This window comes from Corvus moneduloides, chromosome 13 (genome assembly GCF_009650955.1).
Source record: "Corvus moneduloides isolate bCorMon1 chromosome 13, bCorMon1.pri, whole genome shotgun sequence".
In the NCBI taxonomy this organism is placed as follows: Eukaryota; Metazoa; Chordata; class Aves; order Passeriformes; family Corvidae; genus Corvus; species Corvus moneduloides.
This window is the reverse complement of record NC_045488.1, coordinates 11,824,763-11,841,582: the sequence shown is the minus strand read 5'-3', so window position 1 is coordinate 11,841,582 and position 16,820 is coordinate 11,824,763. Positions and strand designations below refer to the sequence as shown.

General features: G+C 43.4%; 1 protein-coding gene across 2 annotated transcripts in view; it reads right to left on the bottom strand.

The window, feature by feature from the left end:
* Positions 1-16,820, bottom strand: part of MAP2K5 (mitogen-activated protein kinase kinase 5) — a 119,898-nt gene that overhangs the window by 13,101 nt on the left and 89,977 nt on the right. For both annotated transcript variants that reach the window (XM_032122633.1, XM_032122634.1), the window contains 2 exons: positions 6,144-6,205; positions 3,806-3,851 (listed from right to left, as the gene is read on the bottom strand). In XM_032122633.1, coding sequence (XP_031978524.1) covers positions 3,806-3,851; positions 6,144-6,205 — 108 coding nt within the window. The remainder of the gene's footprint in view (positions 1-3,805; positions 3,852-6,143; positions 6,206-16,820) is intronic.

Genomic DNA, 16,820 nt, shown 5'->3' with positions numbered 1-16,820 from the left:
AAAAAACCTCACCCAGAGACTCCAGCAATTCCAAAAAGCACCAACAATCTGCTGAAGAAAAGGCCAAGCTTGCAGCTAAAGAGATTTTAAACAATTACCAAAGCAGGGTAGTGATATCATAAAGGCAATTTCTGCGCTAGCTTGTTTTCTGCAACTCTCTTTGCCTCTGAACAGCTAGAACAGATAATAACTATTAGTAAATCAAACTCCTGCAATATCCAGCTGTGTCTCCCACATTTACATACAGATAGAATGGGTATATGTTTTTAATATGTATGCGAGCCGTACTTTTACCACAGCTGAAGTGCACGCTACAAAGGAGGAGGAGAATGGGAATGGAATCAGCATGAGATAATAAAGTGGCCTAGATAAAGTATTAGCCAGCGATTGATCTCAAACAGGGGATGTTGCTTCTCTCTGACCTGATTACTTACTATGCATAGATTCCATTAAATAGAGCTTAGAATGGAAAGCTTCGGGAAAGTACCGTAAATACAGTCACATCCACAGCCCGGGAGCCAGCCCAGCCTCAGGGTGCTTCCCTGGACTCTGGGCACTCTGGGCAGGAGTTTAAACCTTCCCTGGACTGCCACACCACAACTCCTAAACATGCACTGCCCTGGGAGCCAGGCCTGGGATGCCAGAAAACTCCGTGTTTCTGGCAAAAAACACAAGTGCAAAGGGGAAAAAATCTCTTTATACAGAAGAATTGTTGAGATTTTCATGCTAGAAAGGGAGAGGAGAGGCAGAGAGGAATATGCTGTGCAGTCTTCCCTGTGATAATACTGGAGTATATTCAATTTAATTGACTCTCTGCCTTTCTCTTAAGCAGGAACAAACTGGAGATAAAAGAGCAGCATTTTAGAGCAAGTTTAGAATGACCACTGGTAAATTCTAAGGTTGCTCCTTTCCCTGGATGGACAATTTTCTCATTACTTGGTGAAATTCCTTATTTCACTCCTGTGGAACAAGTCACTTAATTTGATTATGTACGTCCAGAAAAGCCAATGGGATATCTTGTTTGGGGATGGCTACATGGAAGAAAGGGCAGTGAGTAAATAAATAATAAATAAATATGGAAACCTGGTCCACGCCAACTGTGACAGAAATTCAGTGTTCACCTGCACATGGATATCTATGGTAAAGAAAAGCCTGACTTTAAACAGGAATTTCATCCAGCCTTGGCTTCGGCCCTATTTCCTGACAAAATGGGCATTTTGGGTTTTATAAAACAGGAGCTTCTTGCAGGATAGACAGGGAGAATCCATCTCTGCTGCAGCCCCGGGACTCCAGCAGAGGTGCCAATCCGGCACTTCAGGTGTTGTTAGTCAGCTCCTCACGTGCATTTAACAACCCACTGGTTATCAGCAGAGGAGGAAGATTGATCTTCTGCTCCCTTCGTTTTGCTTTCTGTCTTTAATTATCCTGGACTGGTTACAAAATAGTGACTTCCAGTATGGTAGGTGTCGGTAGGGGAGGAAGATGATGCTCTGGTTTGTCTGAGGGTGAGGATGGTTGTGTGTGACACCTCCCATCATTGCTGGCATGGTGCTTTTAAATAAAACAAAAACCCCAAAACTCAATGAACAAGGTGAAATCCTGCTCTAGTTCCAATCAGTGATAAGGTGACCTTGAAGATTCAGGGTTTCACTGCATCACTCTGGGCATTCCTTAGATCCACCAGTATTTACATGCCTCTATCCATTCCTTACGTCCACCAGAACCACACGGCAATTTCAGGAACGGACGACATGGAATTAGAAGGATACAGTGGTGAGAAATTGTAGAACTCACACGATATTTGTGTTCAAGGAATGTAGCACTCAGTGTTCTGCTCTGGTTGTGACAAGGTGGGGATAAAATGGACTCAATGACCTTGGAGGGCTTTCCCAACTTCAATAATCCTGTGATCCTGTGATATTTAAAGTTTGGGGTTTTTTTGGCCCCATTTTCCAGCAATTATGTTAATTTCTACACACATATTTAGGCACAGATATGCTGTGTATATCACATATAGCACATAATTCTAATGTATATTTTCATATTAATTTTACAAATAATACAAGACTGGGGAAGAGCAAAAATATAAAGGGTTTGACTGGAGAGCAGCTCCTGTTTTACTACTTGTTGTTGTTGCAAGTTCATTTCTAACTGAATAGAAGGGAGGGGGGAAAATGCATTAAATTGTTTAAAAAGTAGAAATGCTTGTTTTTTATTTATTTTTTTTTTCTAAGGGTGTTGGAATTTCCAAATAATTTTACAAAACACTTCCTTTAAAGGGGACTAGCACACTCCAGGGCATGTAGTTGTAAAGATAAATCTGTGCACTTCCCTGGTACTGCAGGCACTCACCCTTTGGCCTCATTTTTATGGCTCTGCACCCTGGAGTGGTGTTATTGCTTACAAACATCCACACACACTTATGGGGGGCTGTGTGATCTGCAGATGTTTTATTTATAAGTGGCAGGCCTATTGCATCACCAGAATGTGCATTTACAAACAGATAGAGGTTTTATGAAACCCTATTCCATTGTTTTAATAGCTGAGCCATCCAGCCATGGCGGAATAGTGCACAAGGTAAATGTGTCTACATCTCTAGAACCTGTTCCAAGTTTTCTCAGATGTGACTAACTGCAAGAATTTTCCAGCCATCAAAAGTTAATAAAAAAGACAAAAATCAGGCAGTGCAAGCCTTTGGTATGAGACACCCCAAAGTGGAGGGGCTCTCCTAAACTTTAAGGCCTCATTTCAGCAAGGTGTTTAAGCAGGTGCCCAACTTCAAATGCAGGTCTAGTGAAGTTAGTATCCTTAAAATGAGATTCACAGTTAAATACTTCCCTAACCAGGACCTCAGCTGAGACTAGTCTGGGTTGTGAGATACCTGCCCCTGGGCACCATCAGAGATTAGCCTTTAACTAGAGAACTGCTGCAGTACAAACACTTGTTTATTCTCCTTGCAGCTCCCAGCGTGGAAGCAAGAAATGAGAGGATGCACCAGTGTCTTGATCTTGTTAAAATCCATTACAATTATTCCTATATTCCAATTATCTCTATATATTCTGCAGTAAATAAATGATGATGATTTTAGATAAGCTTTCGAGTTACAGCCAACAGCGCTTAAAGGACAGTAAGGAAACATTTGAAAATCAGAGACAGATGAGTCAGAGGGGATTATGACTCCATATAAATTGCTGCAAATAGCAATAGGTAATAATTGAAAAAAAAACAATTGCCAGCAAAAGAAGGGGGCTCCCAGCTCAGATACCAGCCCTGAGAACCCTTCCATGGACACACCATGGCCAAATATTCTCTCATTCTTCTGCAGCCAATCTGATTTAATTTTACACCAACATCAGTGAAGACAGTGGCTCCTGCATTTCATTAAAATACATATTTTAACCACATCCTCTGTTCTCAGTCTTCACATTTGGGAAGGTTGAGGCTGGCAAATGCTGACAAGGAGTGACCTACATTAAGCTGTAATCCCTGGACATACAAACTGGAAGAAAATGTGTACCAAGCATCAAAACGGTTTTGATTGAAACTCGATACTGGCTGTGAAAATTCTGTATTAACTCCCCAAATCACAAGTGGAGGTAACAGCAAAATACCCACCAGCTTCAGTAGAATCACAATTGCACCTCTGGTTTGGGTGCCTGTGCAAATATGGAATTGCTGCACAAGCAGAAAGAGTTTAGGCAGAAATATACTGAGCACACTGAAAAATGCAGGAAAAAATAGATACATTTCTATGTAAATGACCAAAAAATATTCACTGACAAATCCAAACTGAGGTTTCACTTACCATTAAATCTTCAGGTGCTGGCCTTTCCTTTGGCTGCTTCTTCATGCTGTGTCATAAAACAAAATGTTCGTATCAAAATAACTGCTCATTTATTTTCCATGTTTAAATATTGAATTGGATTTTATCTCTTTTATCACAGAGCGAAGAAATTCAGTGTATTTCTTAACTTTATCAGGTGCTGATGGGAAACAGGGTTCCTAACAGTAACCAAAACATTAATGGGTTTTTCCTCCCTCCCAGCCTTCCCTTATGGGATGTAGGGCTCCACACTGTTTGTAACCATGGACAGTGTGTAAATACAGAGGTCCCTAAAAACCAGCCAGCTCAGGAGGCAGAGAGAGCTGATTCCCATTTTTCTGGGGATTATGACACAGCTCAACACAAGGAATTACCCAAACAGGTGGGAAATCCAACTCCACTGCTGAACAGCTTCGGGAGCACACGCAATACCCTGGGGTTCCTACCTTCATTTCCCCCCATTTATTTCCATTACCCTGCAGGGTGATAGTTCATTACACAGCATTAACCTGTTTGTAAGATCATGTTTCTCATCCAAACAGTCCTAGTTTTCCATGCAACAGGTGCAATTAGCTCGTGGAGGCCGTGCTTAGCTGCATGAGGGAACACAATAACGTGGCACAGAGGTGACCATCAGGAGCTGCCTACTGACTAATTGGATTACATCCAAACAGCCAGGCTTTATGGAGTGACTGGCATAAAGTCTGGGATGCTGTTCACTTGACATCTCTCATGGTTATTCCAAATTGATTGCTTAAATAAGATATAGTTGCTCCTCATTTGCTTTTTTTTTTTTTTTAAGCAGTAATTCCCCCCACCGGAAAGCTGATGTAACACTGGATATAAAACACCAAATGAGCCGTGCTGGAAATTGGAGATATTAAGGACACAATTTACCTTCCCCTACAAATAACTCCAAGCCCCTCAAATAATCAAGTCCCACAAACTGTCTGAGGCAGCAGTTCTAATCTGACAGTCCAAAGTAGCTGCATCCCCAGGGAACACAAGGCTGTTAGCCACCATCACTTCTGCTGCAGGTTGACATCTGTGGAGATTTTAACACAGGTTATCCCCCCCTCTGCCTCCGTTCCTTTTTTTAAACCAGTCTGTCATCGATATTTTGGGGCGGATAAAAGCCTGGAGCTCCACACCCAGGGTTGTGCTGCAGAATCCTCCAAATACCCCTGGTCTTTGTAAGCTGAACCCACTGAAAACTGAGGCCTCTGTTACACAAACTTTAATTATTTAGTTACTTTAATTAACCGATCATCAGGCTGCTTTTTGTGTCCGTATTTGTTACAGACTATGGCAGGCCTCAGAGATACTTTCTCCTGTATGATCTGTTCAAAATTCAGTTTTATGGGGTCACTTTTGCTGCAGTGGCCCTGGTATGAGGCAGAAAACCCCAAAATGTGCAAAGCCCAACCTATAGCTCCGTGTGGGGCTGAGGGCTTGGGGGAAGGCACATCCCTGGAGAAGGGCACATCCCTGGATTCCTGCTCCCACCCAGCCACAGCTCCCACTCAGGTGGCTCCATCTGATTTAACTCAGCTGAGCACCCAGCCCTGCAAGAGGGGATGTTTCTCCCTCCAACACTACTTATTTTTACAGAATTCAAGCTTATTTCTTCTGCTGTGCATAAATGCCTCCCCTTTTTAAATGATTTGGTTTTTGGGGAGGTGTGTGACAGTTAAAAAGAGATTTTTCCCTTTGCTTTGCTTCTTTAGGATCTCTCACCCTCCAGATTTGTATCCTCTACTCACTCAAGAACCGTATTCTTTATTCTACAACCTCCTCCTCTCCCCAATTCTCCTTTAATTTAAAAGGTTTCCAATGAACTATTCCGTTTTAAGGACAGCAAATATACCCAGTGGTGTGTTTTAAACCACGACTCTCAGTAAAAATTACTTACTGAGAAGCCAATGAATTCATCAAGGCCTCTTGCCTTCCTAAACATCGAGGCAATTTTATAAGAAATATTTACCCCCCCCCTAAATAATGATATTATACACATGACTTTTGCAGACTCCCCCCTGAGATGAATTCTTAAAGTCTCAGCACCGAGGTTTATTAAAACAGAGGAAAAAAAACCAACCCCAAAACCCCCAACCCTTGTAAGTACTTTTACGACCCTTTGTGTAAATAACGTTTACATAATTTAAACAGTTTGCTCAGCTTTGCTGCCCCATCTGCCCAAGGCCCCCGAGTCCCTGCTCTCTGGGAAAGGATGCAGGCAAAGCCATAAGGTCTCGGGGAGCTTGGAGTTAATGGCATGGATCATTTACATCCAGGGCATGGCACGTTTGCAAACCCAGCTCACCATTGAGTGATGAAGTGCACAAATGGCTCCGAGAACTCCCCGGCTGGAAGCACCGGCGATTCCTGGGATTGCAGCGAGACAAGGAGCGGAGTCAGGAGCAGGGAAGACCATTTTTTTTGAGGAGGAGAGCAAAATAACAGCAAAACAAAACAAACACACACACACACCAAAACCGCCCCCCCAAAACCCCAAGGAATAATAACCCCAGGGAAGCGACAAAGCCCCCTTTTCACACGCAGAATTTGAGGGAGAAAGGTACAAATTCTTCAGAGAATGTGTTATAAAACACTGAATTTCAACTAATGAGTATTACACAATGGGTAAAAACATGTGGAAAGACACTGAGGGGAGGTGAAAAAAGGACAATGATAGCCACAGGGTAAAAAGGAAGGTAGGGAAAGTGTAAATGAGAAATTAATGATTATTTAAGTAACACACAAATGGTCTTGTAATTAACAAAGAGCTGTGAAATTATTCTTGTGTTGACCTTTGTTTCTTTCACTGCATTCGCTATTTATTTACACTCATGTTTATTTACACTTATTCATTTTCCAGGCTGTCCTCATATGCTGTCTGTTCAAGATTTAAAAGGCAAAAAGAATTTTTAAAAACCAAAAAAAAAAAAAAAAAAGCCAAAAAAAAACCCCAACAAAAAAAAGAGCAGGATTTACCAGGCTAGTAGTAGAAAACAACAAAACAACCAGCCAGTATTTACGAAAGAAAAAAAAAGGAGAAGAACACGAGTGAAAAAAAAAAAAAAGATTAGGAACAGGGAACAAACAACATCACCATTTGCAAAGAAGGGCTTTGCGAATTTAGGAGTTTTTCCAAGAATGACGGAGAGCTCCACTGTGTTTATAGTGTAACAGCTCAGGATGTAATGAAATTACACTGCAGAGTACTTTAACAGTGTCATCTCATTAGACCTACAGTTGGAACAAGAGAGCCACATAAAACACGCAGCTGCAAATGACTCCATTCTCATCTATTCTCATTTGCTATTAAAAATACCTTTCGGCGTCTTTTTTCCTCCCTGACATCCCTCCACAAAGTACCCTGCAAAGTATGATACATGCACCTATTTAAATTAACAAAGGAATGACTTATTTTAATCTCACTGTGCTTTGGAGTGCTTTGGCCATTTGGATGAGCAATATATCATTACATACAACCTTCCAGCGCTGCAGGCAAGAAACTCGGAGCGTGCAGCATTTGGTGGGAGCCAAACAATTTCTCTAGCACACAACTGTGTCAAATGCATGCATGTATTCATTATGGAGAACGGGGAAATAGCTTTGATGTAGTGGAAAAAAGAAGATGATAAAAGCACCTCTGCAATGTGTGTGCCATTATCAATGGTGGCAGATAGACACGACTGCAGAGCCTCCTATGTGATTAGTAAATATACATATAATTGCTGTGGCCAATTATCAGAAAAATGAGATCGGTAATTACAAGACAGAAAATTAACTAGAACTCTTATTAAGGCTTTGTTTCCAATTCAAACAATTGGAAACTGCTGGAAAATACAATTAAATCAAAAGTAACTGAAGAGTAAAAGGAGAAGCCAAAATTGCTTGACAATTTTCAAAGACTTCTATTAAATACAAGGAGTGTTTGATAGAACGTGGCCAAATTCTCTTTGAACTCGGGCCGGGCGAGCGAGAGGTTATTGTTTCCAAACTTAGGAATGACAGCAATCTAGGCAAGGTTTCTGCTGGGGAGTGGAGGGAACACAAGGAAACCAGCAGCACAATTAAACTTTCTCCACTTCAAAGCACTGCCCATGAAAATTATCTGTATTAATAGAGAAAACGCAGAGGAAAATGCCAACCTTGCTCAGACAGAGCCCAGCAGGATTGGCCTCTCCCCATCCTTCCCTCCTGCCCAGCAGAGCCCTCCTGAGCTTCTCCCTAAAGCCACTGGGATGGACCCAAAAAGGGACAGGTAGGAAATGCTCCGGCCACAGAATCCATGGGAGACCATTCCCTGGGGAGCTGGCTCTGCCCAGCAATCTACCCCTGCTGTTTATTTTAACTAAACTGCAAGTGAGGAGCTGGTTGCAACCCAAACATCCCTCCAAGGGGCTGCCAGCTCGGCTCAGTCCACGCTGCGGGATCAGGATGGGCATCTAGCACTTCACACTCATTTGGGAGGTGATAATTTCTGCATTCACAAGAGATGACGAACCCATAATCGAGAGAAACCTCATTATGAGAGGGGAGGAGAAGCTGATGAGCTGCTCTGAAGCCACCAGCATCCCACTCTGGTTATTCCAAACCCTCTGGGCTCATCCAGGCAAGGGGAGAAGTTGCTCCAACATCAGCATAAAACCCTGGACTATGCGGCTCCTGTCCTGCAGCACAGCCAGGGGACAGGGGGCTCCTGCCTAACAAAATTTCACCTAGATGGAAGTAAATGTTAAATCCTATTTTTTTGTTTCATTTTTGGGGGCATATTTTTCTGTTCAGTTCAGGTATTTCAACCCCATCCAGACCTGCTGGCCATGGCCATGCCTGGGCTGGTTTGCTCTCAGGAGCTGAAGAAGAGATTTTGTGTGGAAGGGTAGAGCTGAACACACAGCAGGCATCAGGATGGAAGCTTTAAGAGTCATCCAGAGGATTTTAGACTGTGGACACAAATTTATCGGATATTTGCCTGAAAAACAGAAAGCCTTTTGGGAGGCTCAAGGAAATCAAGGTTGAATCTTGAGGACACCTTCCACTAGAGCAGGCTGCTCAAGTACCAGGATGTGCAGATACTGCCTGTTTTGTATCCTGAGGTTTCCCAGATGTTGTCTGACACTCAAGAAGATGGGAATATAAGGAAATAAAGAAAAGCTACACTGTGTGATGCAATATGGTCACATTTGCTGCACCCTGGTAATCTGCCTTATTTTCCCCACCTACAAAATGAAATGACACAATAGAAGGAAAGTAGAAAACCAAGATTTTAAAGGAGTGAGGAACACATATTTTCAATTTTGACTGGGAAATGGTTGTTTCCTTTTCATTAACTGCCACAGCTTTTGACCACTGTCATAAAGACCTCGATACTGGTGATGATGCTAAAATGGCAGTAAAGACACAAAGGGTTGTGAGGATCCATGGACCATTATTCCCAGGACTGGCTGCTTCCCTGAGCATCCAAGCAACATTTCCATAACTGGGATCTGCCGCAGGAGAAGACAAGAGCAGCCTCTGATTTCTCTAAACCAGCCCAACTGTGCACACTGAGCGAGGGAAGGGCAAGAGGAAAAAAAGTTTGAGTGATGCCTTTGCCTTGTGAATAATGAACAGTTCAGGGAGGTCAACCCATTACAACTGAAACCGTTTAATTATTAATTATGCACAATCTATGAGCAAAAGGACAAGTTCAGAATGTTTAATGTGTGGTAACTCCGACTGGACCCTCTCTTGGCATTTTGTTATTAGCACTTGTCAGCAAGGTGCTCAGGCAGAAAGACAAAAGCACAGCGGCAGAAAATCTGAGCTGGAGGAGAAGGGAGGGCTTTAAACTTCAAACACTGCTCCTAATATTTAATTTATAGAGTGCCAGGGTTCTGGTATAAACCTTATTGACTTCCCTGCAGTCAGGGGAAGTCCCATTATCTAAATGAAGACCTGGGAATGAGAACACGGAACAATCCCTCCCAAATCCCTCTCTTTTGAAGGCAGCAATAACATTAGAATCTGTAGCTTCCTTTTTTGCCCTCACAGGTCTGAACAAAGGGAGAAAGGACCACCTAAGAGTGTGTCCAGAAGCCAATCCTTTGGAACCTTTGCAATATGAGCTTGAATTACAGATCCTGGCATTATCCTCGCTTACTCCTCAAACGGATTATTTGGAATGTCTCCTGCTTTGTTTGCTCCTCCTAAGCAGAGCAGTGACAGAGATGCTACTGAGGCTCAAGAAGTAAACAATGTCCAGCAAATCCACAAATGAACATGGATAAGGCACTTTCCTCCCTTTCCTGTCCAGTTTGGAGGTTTACATGGATAACCTCAAGAGGAAAATTCAACAGATACAGCTTGGAGTTGCTTATTTTTTTGGAAACTCCTATGTCAATGGAATTTGGGAGTCATTCCTGACTGGCAACAAGCACCAAAAACCCCCAGGCTTTCCATACCGTCAGGGGTCTTACCCCAACACACAATTTCTTGAGAGTGAAACATTTTCTCAGAACAACTGAAAGCCTGAGATTTATCACAGCCTTCCTGAAGGAGAAATCCCACAGCTTCTCTAACTGGAAAACCAGGAAAGACAGCTTTCCCTGAGCATCCAAGCAACATTCCCATAACGGGGATCTGCTGCAGGAGGAGACAAGAGCAGCCTCTGATCTCTCCAAACCAGCCCAACTGTGCACACTGAGCGAGGGAAAGGCAAGAGGAAAAAAAGTTTGAGTGATGCCATCAGGATGGCGATGGAAAACTTGGGATCCAATCCATGTTCCTTCTCCCTTGGGGCCAGCCCCATGGATGGAACAATGGACAACTGCTACCAGCACGTCCTACAAGAACTTGGTAGCAACAGAGGCTGGAATTCCCAGTGGAATCCCAAAACCAAACAGGTTTTATTCCTGCTGCTCTGTGAACTCCCTCTCTGGGAAGGGTTAAATTTCCCCGTTCTTTCCCCTCAGCTCCGCTTGTGCAGAAGGAGCTGCCATGGTCCTGTGGCTCCATGGCCACAGGAGGGAAGTTACCAGAACCCAGCAAACCAAACCTCAGCTCCTCTCTGCTCTGGGCTCCCCCAGCGCTCCCTGCCTGTGCAATGAGCATCTCCTCTGGGCACTCTCTCCTGTTCTAACTCCTCCACGGATGCTGAAATGGCAGCATTTCATAAATAATGCCTGTGCTTTGAAAAGTGTTTCTGCCTTATCACCTCAGCCCTCAAAACCTCTAGGATTAAACAATTTTTATGCACTCCAGTTTCTCTTATATTAAAGCTTTCAAAAATATATTTACTTTTCTATGGTAGCTGCACTGCACTTTGTGGCCAAACCGTGATTTTATAAATTTCTTTTTTTTTTTTTAGAGAAACAAGTTTTAGATGCTGCCAGGTGCAATTACAGGTAATAAATGCACTGTAGTTCCCAGAATATTCTGAGCTGGAGGGAACCACAAGGATCACCAAGTCCAACTCTTAAATGAATGGTCTTTGGCTACAATGAGAGCAGTGAATGACAGTATTGTACAAATTCAGATTTGCTCCTACAAGGACAACTTTCTTCCACAGCATTCCTAAAAAACTTATATATATATATATATATACACATATACATATAAAAATAAAATCCATTTCCCACTTTGGATCTACTCCTTCCAGACAACTTTCTTCCACAATATTCCTAAAAAACCCACTCTCTGTATAAAAATAAAATCCAAGTCTGACTTTCAATTTACTCTTACAAGACAACTTTCTTCACAGCATTCCTAAAACAATATATATATAAAACAACAACAAAAAAATCTATTTCTGCCTTTCCAGCCAATCTACTTCAAAAGGCCTGAAGAACCCTAATGCAGGGGATTTCTGACAAGTAACAAGTTGGCAGAAGCCAGCAGTGGCTGGAGGTGGCTCTGAGGCCCAGACTTGAAAGAATTCCTGGATTGTTCCCGTTCGGCTCCCACCCCGGGCAGGAAGGTGAAGGATGATTACATCTCTGCACCGGGTCACTTCTTGCTCTTTTCTTAGTAGCAGGTGCCAAATGTGACAAATTATCTGTGGGGGCATCTTGGTATGAAGTTTTGTGTTCTGGGATTGGAGCGGCACAGGAAACTCGTTTATTTCCAGAGCTCGAGCTGGACAGAACCAGGGTCGAAAGGCCAGCGTTTCATCCCCAAAACACTGAGCCTACCTTAACACCTCAAGCCTCGTGAGGATCAGCTTTTCATCCCCAAAACACAGCCTACCTTAACACCTCAAACCTCGTGAGGACCAGCTCGTCTCCCAACAGCGCTGCTCCTCAATTTCCTGGGAATATCAGGAGCCTCCCTCTGTAAGGAACGCGTGTGGGTGCTCCTGGGTAAATAACCCAGCAGATATTGGGATTATTTGGCTGTAGGATTTGCTACCGGGGGATATTTTTTAGAGCCAAGAAGAAGGGAGGAAAGAAGGGATTAAGAACAGGAATAATCCAGAGTGTGGGACATGGCACTTCCTCCCCTCGCCAGGCTCTGTGCCTTTTAGCGGGGCTCTCCGAAGGGCCTGCAAAAACAGGTTAATCCTTCCACCAGAACTGTAATTGCTTTTTCTCTCAAACAAACCAAGAATTTCTCCCTCTCCTGGCTGGTCTCCTGTCGCTCATCAGGCAGCAGAGCACGGCAGGTTTGGGCAGACACACACACAGCCACACATCTCAGCGAGCCGAGGCAGCGCCGCGTGACACCAGCCCCTACCTGCGCACACCGAGGGGACCCGGCGAAAAACTCAACCCATTTGTTGTTCCCCTTCCTCCTCTGTACCCTCCCGATGCATTTTTATTGCTTTTTCATAAAACACTGCTGCAAATAATCAAGCATGACCATTGACATCCACAAGATTGAGTTTTAGGAACCATTAAATGAGCTTGTCCTCCTGGGAAGGTTCTTGCTCAGGTTGGTCTAAAGGTAATTATTCAGCAATTCCTACCTGTGGTTTTACCTTGTTCCTATATAAGTCTCTGAATCTCATACACTGGTAAGGTCACAATTTCTGTCTCCATAAAACTATACCTTAAATTATTGTAGGTTTGGGCGTGCACACACACACACACACACACAAGTGCATAACCTATGGAAATCTACAAAACTCCAGAAATTTTCAGGTTTCACCCATTTAAATCAACACCTGAGAATGTAAAGAGAAATTCCTAAAGAAAAAGAAATTAAATCTTGTTTCATTCTGAGCCTTTTGGAGTTTTTTACTGCATTTATAGCAAGAGCAAAATGCAGTGTGGATTCATAAGGTGAAGGAATTCAGGGCTTGAGAGGAAACACCTCTCATGTTATTTGATCAAGCTGAACATCCCGGGAATTTTAAAGGCTATTCCAATAAGTAGAGGGATCTATTTAACCACATAAAAAAAAAAAAAAAAGATAATAGCAACAACTATCCAGAAAAATGTATTAAGTGCAAGTTAATTTTTTTCCATGGGAAAATCTGAAAACATATTGACACTGAAATGCTTCACAGCTCAGCGTTAACACCCCACCAGCATTAAGTGATGCTCTTAAATGTTCCTGGAGTACAGATTTAAAAGGAGACAAAAAAAAAAAAGAGGTCTTTGATTTGTGGAGTTTGGAAAGTCCTTGAGCTAGATTAAACTGCAGTCTTGTGAGACCGAGTATCTCTGTGGGGGCACTTAACAGAAATGCTCAAGAAACTCATGGAAAGCTTCTCTCTACTTACTCATGAAGCTATCAGGGTAAGGATTCATGAGGACAACTAATTAATTTTTCTTCTCAATTTCTGCCTGACTTGTTAAAACAGGCAGGTTTTGCAATGCTGCCTCCTGTTTGTACAAACCGGGATTTGCTCTTGGAACTCTTCCCTCCCCAAGCTTCTGATGGAATTGGAATAATAAAATAATTTAAAGGCAAAAATTGAGTTCTTTTCCTCCCCAATTCAATACAACAAAAACCAAATAAACCAAAAGCAACACCTAAATCACAATCACAGTGAGATTACAAACTATGGCACCTTTGAAACCAAAATTCATTTATCTCGGGTGATGAAGAAGAAAAGGTTGGAAAGCAGAGCTGATGTTTAACTACAGAGCTGGTGACCGAACTGCTCCGGGGGCTGGCAGGAATTGCTTTCCTAGAAGGGACACTCCAACTACACAGAGGTTAAACAAAATAGCCCTGGAGAGCTTAAGGAAAATTCATAGGACTCTACTGGATGCATTCCAGCTTTCTGTCCATCCAGCCTTCTCCAGATGCAGAGCAGCCACCTCTAAAGCCAAATCCCACGGGATTCAAAGGACGGGAAGCTGAAATGCTGAAAAACACAAAGCTCCAGGGTCTGGGCTTTTGGGATCTTTGTACCCAAGCTGCAACCACCCAAGGAATGCTGAGCTGAGCAGAGATCAGGAAAAATGACATTTTTAGAAGGTTTCAGGAATTCTGCAGCTGGAATATAGCTGAGGAAGCAACTAAATGGTTGGATTTGATGATTTTAGAGGTGTTTTCCAACCTAAAATGATTCTAAACAGTGATTTCCCACATAATACAAGATACCAGGGAAATAAATACCTACAGCTCAGAAGAGCTTTGCAAATAACATCACTTCTCAACCCTCTGCAAGGGATGCAAAAAATGCTACAATCAGAGCTCTCATTTTCTTGAAAAACCTAATCCCATATTTTTCTGCAGAGGTGCAGTAATCCACCAGTTACCAACCTGGAAATGGAGACCTGTCTCATTTACCTCTTATTACACTGAGAATTTCTAATGCATTAAAAGGCAAATGCAGAATTATACTCAGTGCTACAGTACTTGGAATTTGGAAGTGGAATTTGATTCATTGAGTGACCCTTGCAGATATCAGCCAGGAGAACATTTAAGTGGCCCATTTAATTGCTGGAGATCTGGAGGGATCTGAACAAGGAACGGGTAAGATTTCTTCTGTCAGCTCAAGAGAAAATATCACGGGAGACTGTGAGACCCCAAGCAGTGAGAATGTTAAAAACCTATGGATTCTACTTACAATATTTCATTTCGGAGTTAACACACCAAGTGAAACTGGGTGACCTGTATTTCTCCAGTCATAGAATCATGGAATTGTTGAAGTTGGAAAAGATCTTCAAGACCATCGAGTCCAACTGCCAACCCAGCGCTTCCAGGTTCACCACTGAACCCTGCCCCCAGGTGCCGCATCCACACTTTTTGGAACATTTCCAGGGATGGTGACTCCACCACTGCCTTGGGCAGCCTGTTCCAATGCTTCACAACCCTTTCCATGAGGAAATTTTTCCCATTATCCAACCTGGCCCTCCCCTGGCACAGCCTGAGGCCGTTCCCTCTCCTCCTGTCCCTGTTCCCTGGGAGCAGAGCCCGACCCCCCCGGCTGCCCCCTCCTGTCAGGGAGTTGTGCAGAACCAGAAGGTTCCCCTGAGCCTCCTTTTCTCCAGGCTGAGCCCCCCTCCCAGCTCCCTCAGGCGCTCCTGGGGCTCTGGGGTTTGCATTTCCAATTTCTATTTCTAATCTTTTTGTGTATCTGGAACAGATTCCGACGACAAAAACTTTTACGAATTGTTTGAAACTGCACCCATTGCTTGGGAAGCACAACCCTGTTCCATGGCAAATTCTTTGGCTGCGCTACCACGAAACACAGGGCCACATCCAGGACATCTTCCAAGCCAGGCTCCTGCTTCCAGCCCCACTCCATTCTCCTTCTTGTGGGAGCGCTCTGGAAAGGCTGCACACACAGCAAGCGACGCGTGTCCTTCCCAACGGGAATCATCTGCGCCGCTCAGCGCTTCCCATGCAGCATTTCCCGGAGTTGGAGACAAACTCAGCCGAGTGCTGGAATATTAAATGGCTCTCAGCTCCCAAATAACAGCAGCCTGCCTTTATTGCCGGCTGTGGCAGGAGGAACTCCATTACCAACGAGTCTATCCCCATCTTTGGGCCAGGAGCAGGAATCTTGTCATGGTGGGAGATGCTGCTCCAATTAGGATTGTTGCTTAAATGAGCGTGTCTTATTTGGAGCTGGATCAGAGCTCACTGTAAGTCACCACATGGTAAAAAATAAAGGTTCTGGCAGGCATGTTTCCCATGCACACAGTGCTCCTCACTAATTCTGCCATTAAAAAATAATCCCAGCCCCGATGCCATTAGCAGCCCCATAAGATCATTTCTCAACAAAACCCATCAGGCACAGTTTGCTGTGATTTCAGAAGAACCATCGCGCCTGGCTCGTTTTGGTTCAATTATCCTGCTTCTCAAATCATTTGTTCATCCTTTCTGCGAGTCAATTCAAGTCCTAGAAAATGAACAAACACACTTTGCAAACTGCCAAAGTGACCCACTGTGTTTCAGGTATTTCACTAAGAGTTTAAAACCAGCTCCAAAAATCTCACTGCTGCAGAACATCTAAAAACTCCCATGGGCAGTTTTTATTCCATAGTGTCCACTATCCCAGGTTGCTCCAAGCCCTTGGACCTGGGATACCTTGAACACTTCTGGGGATAGGACAGCCACAGCTTCTCTGGGCAGTTGAATTAATTAATCCTATGAATTAATGATAATGAACATTCATGTGGATTCCTGCTGTGTTTTGGTGGAAGTTCTACCAAATCCCATGACCACCAATACAATAAGCAACTACCAGGAAGAATCGAGGTCTCCATTTCATCACTTTAAAACATTTCTGGCTCCAGAGCTTTTAGCTAGCTCCAGGGGGAAGGATCGAGGGGACTTTAGGACCTCCTCAGAGCCAAGGGGAAAATTGGATCCAAAATAATCAGCCTTACAATAGCAAGATTTCTAACCTCGAATACTCCCACTCTGACATCGAGTGTGTCCAAAACAAAGCGAGTGGCACTTAAAGAACTTTCAGCTGAGCTGTGCTCTGTCACCTGGAGCTTTAACTGCCCACACAGCACACTCTGACCACTGCCTCAGGAGAATGATGACTTCACTTGCTGTGGAACATGAAACAAGTTTAAAAATGCCCAAATGCCAATGGTGAAGG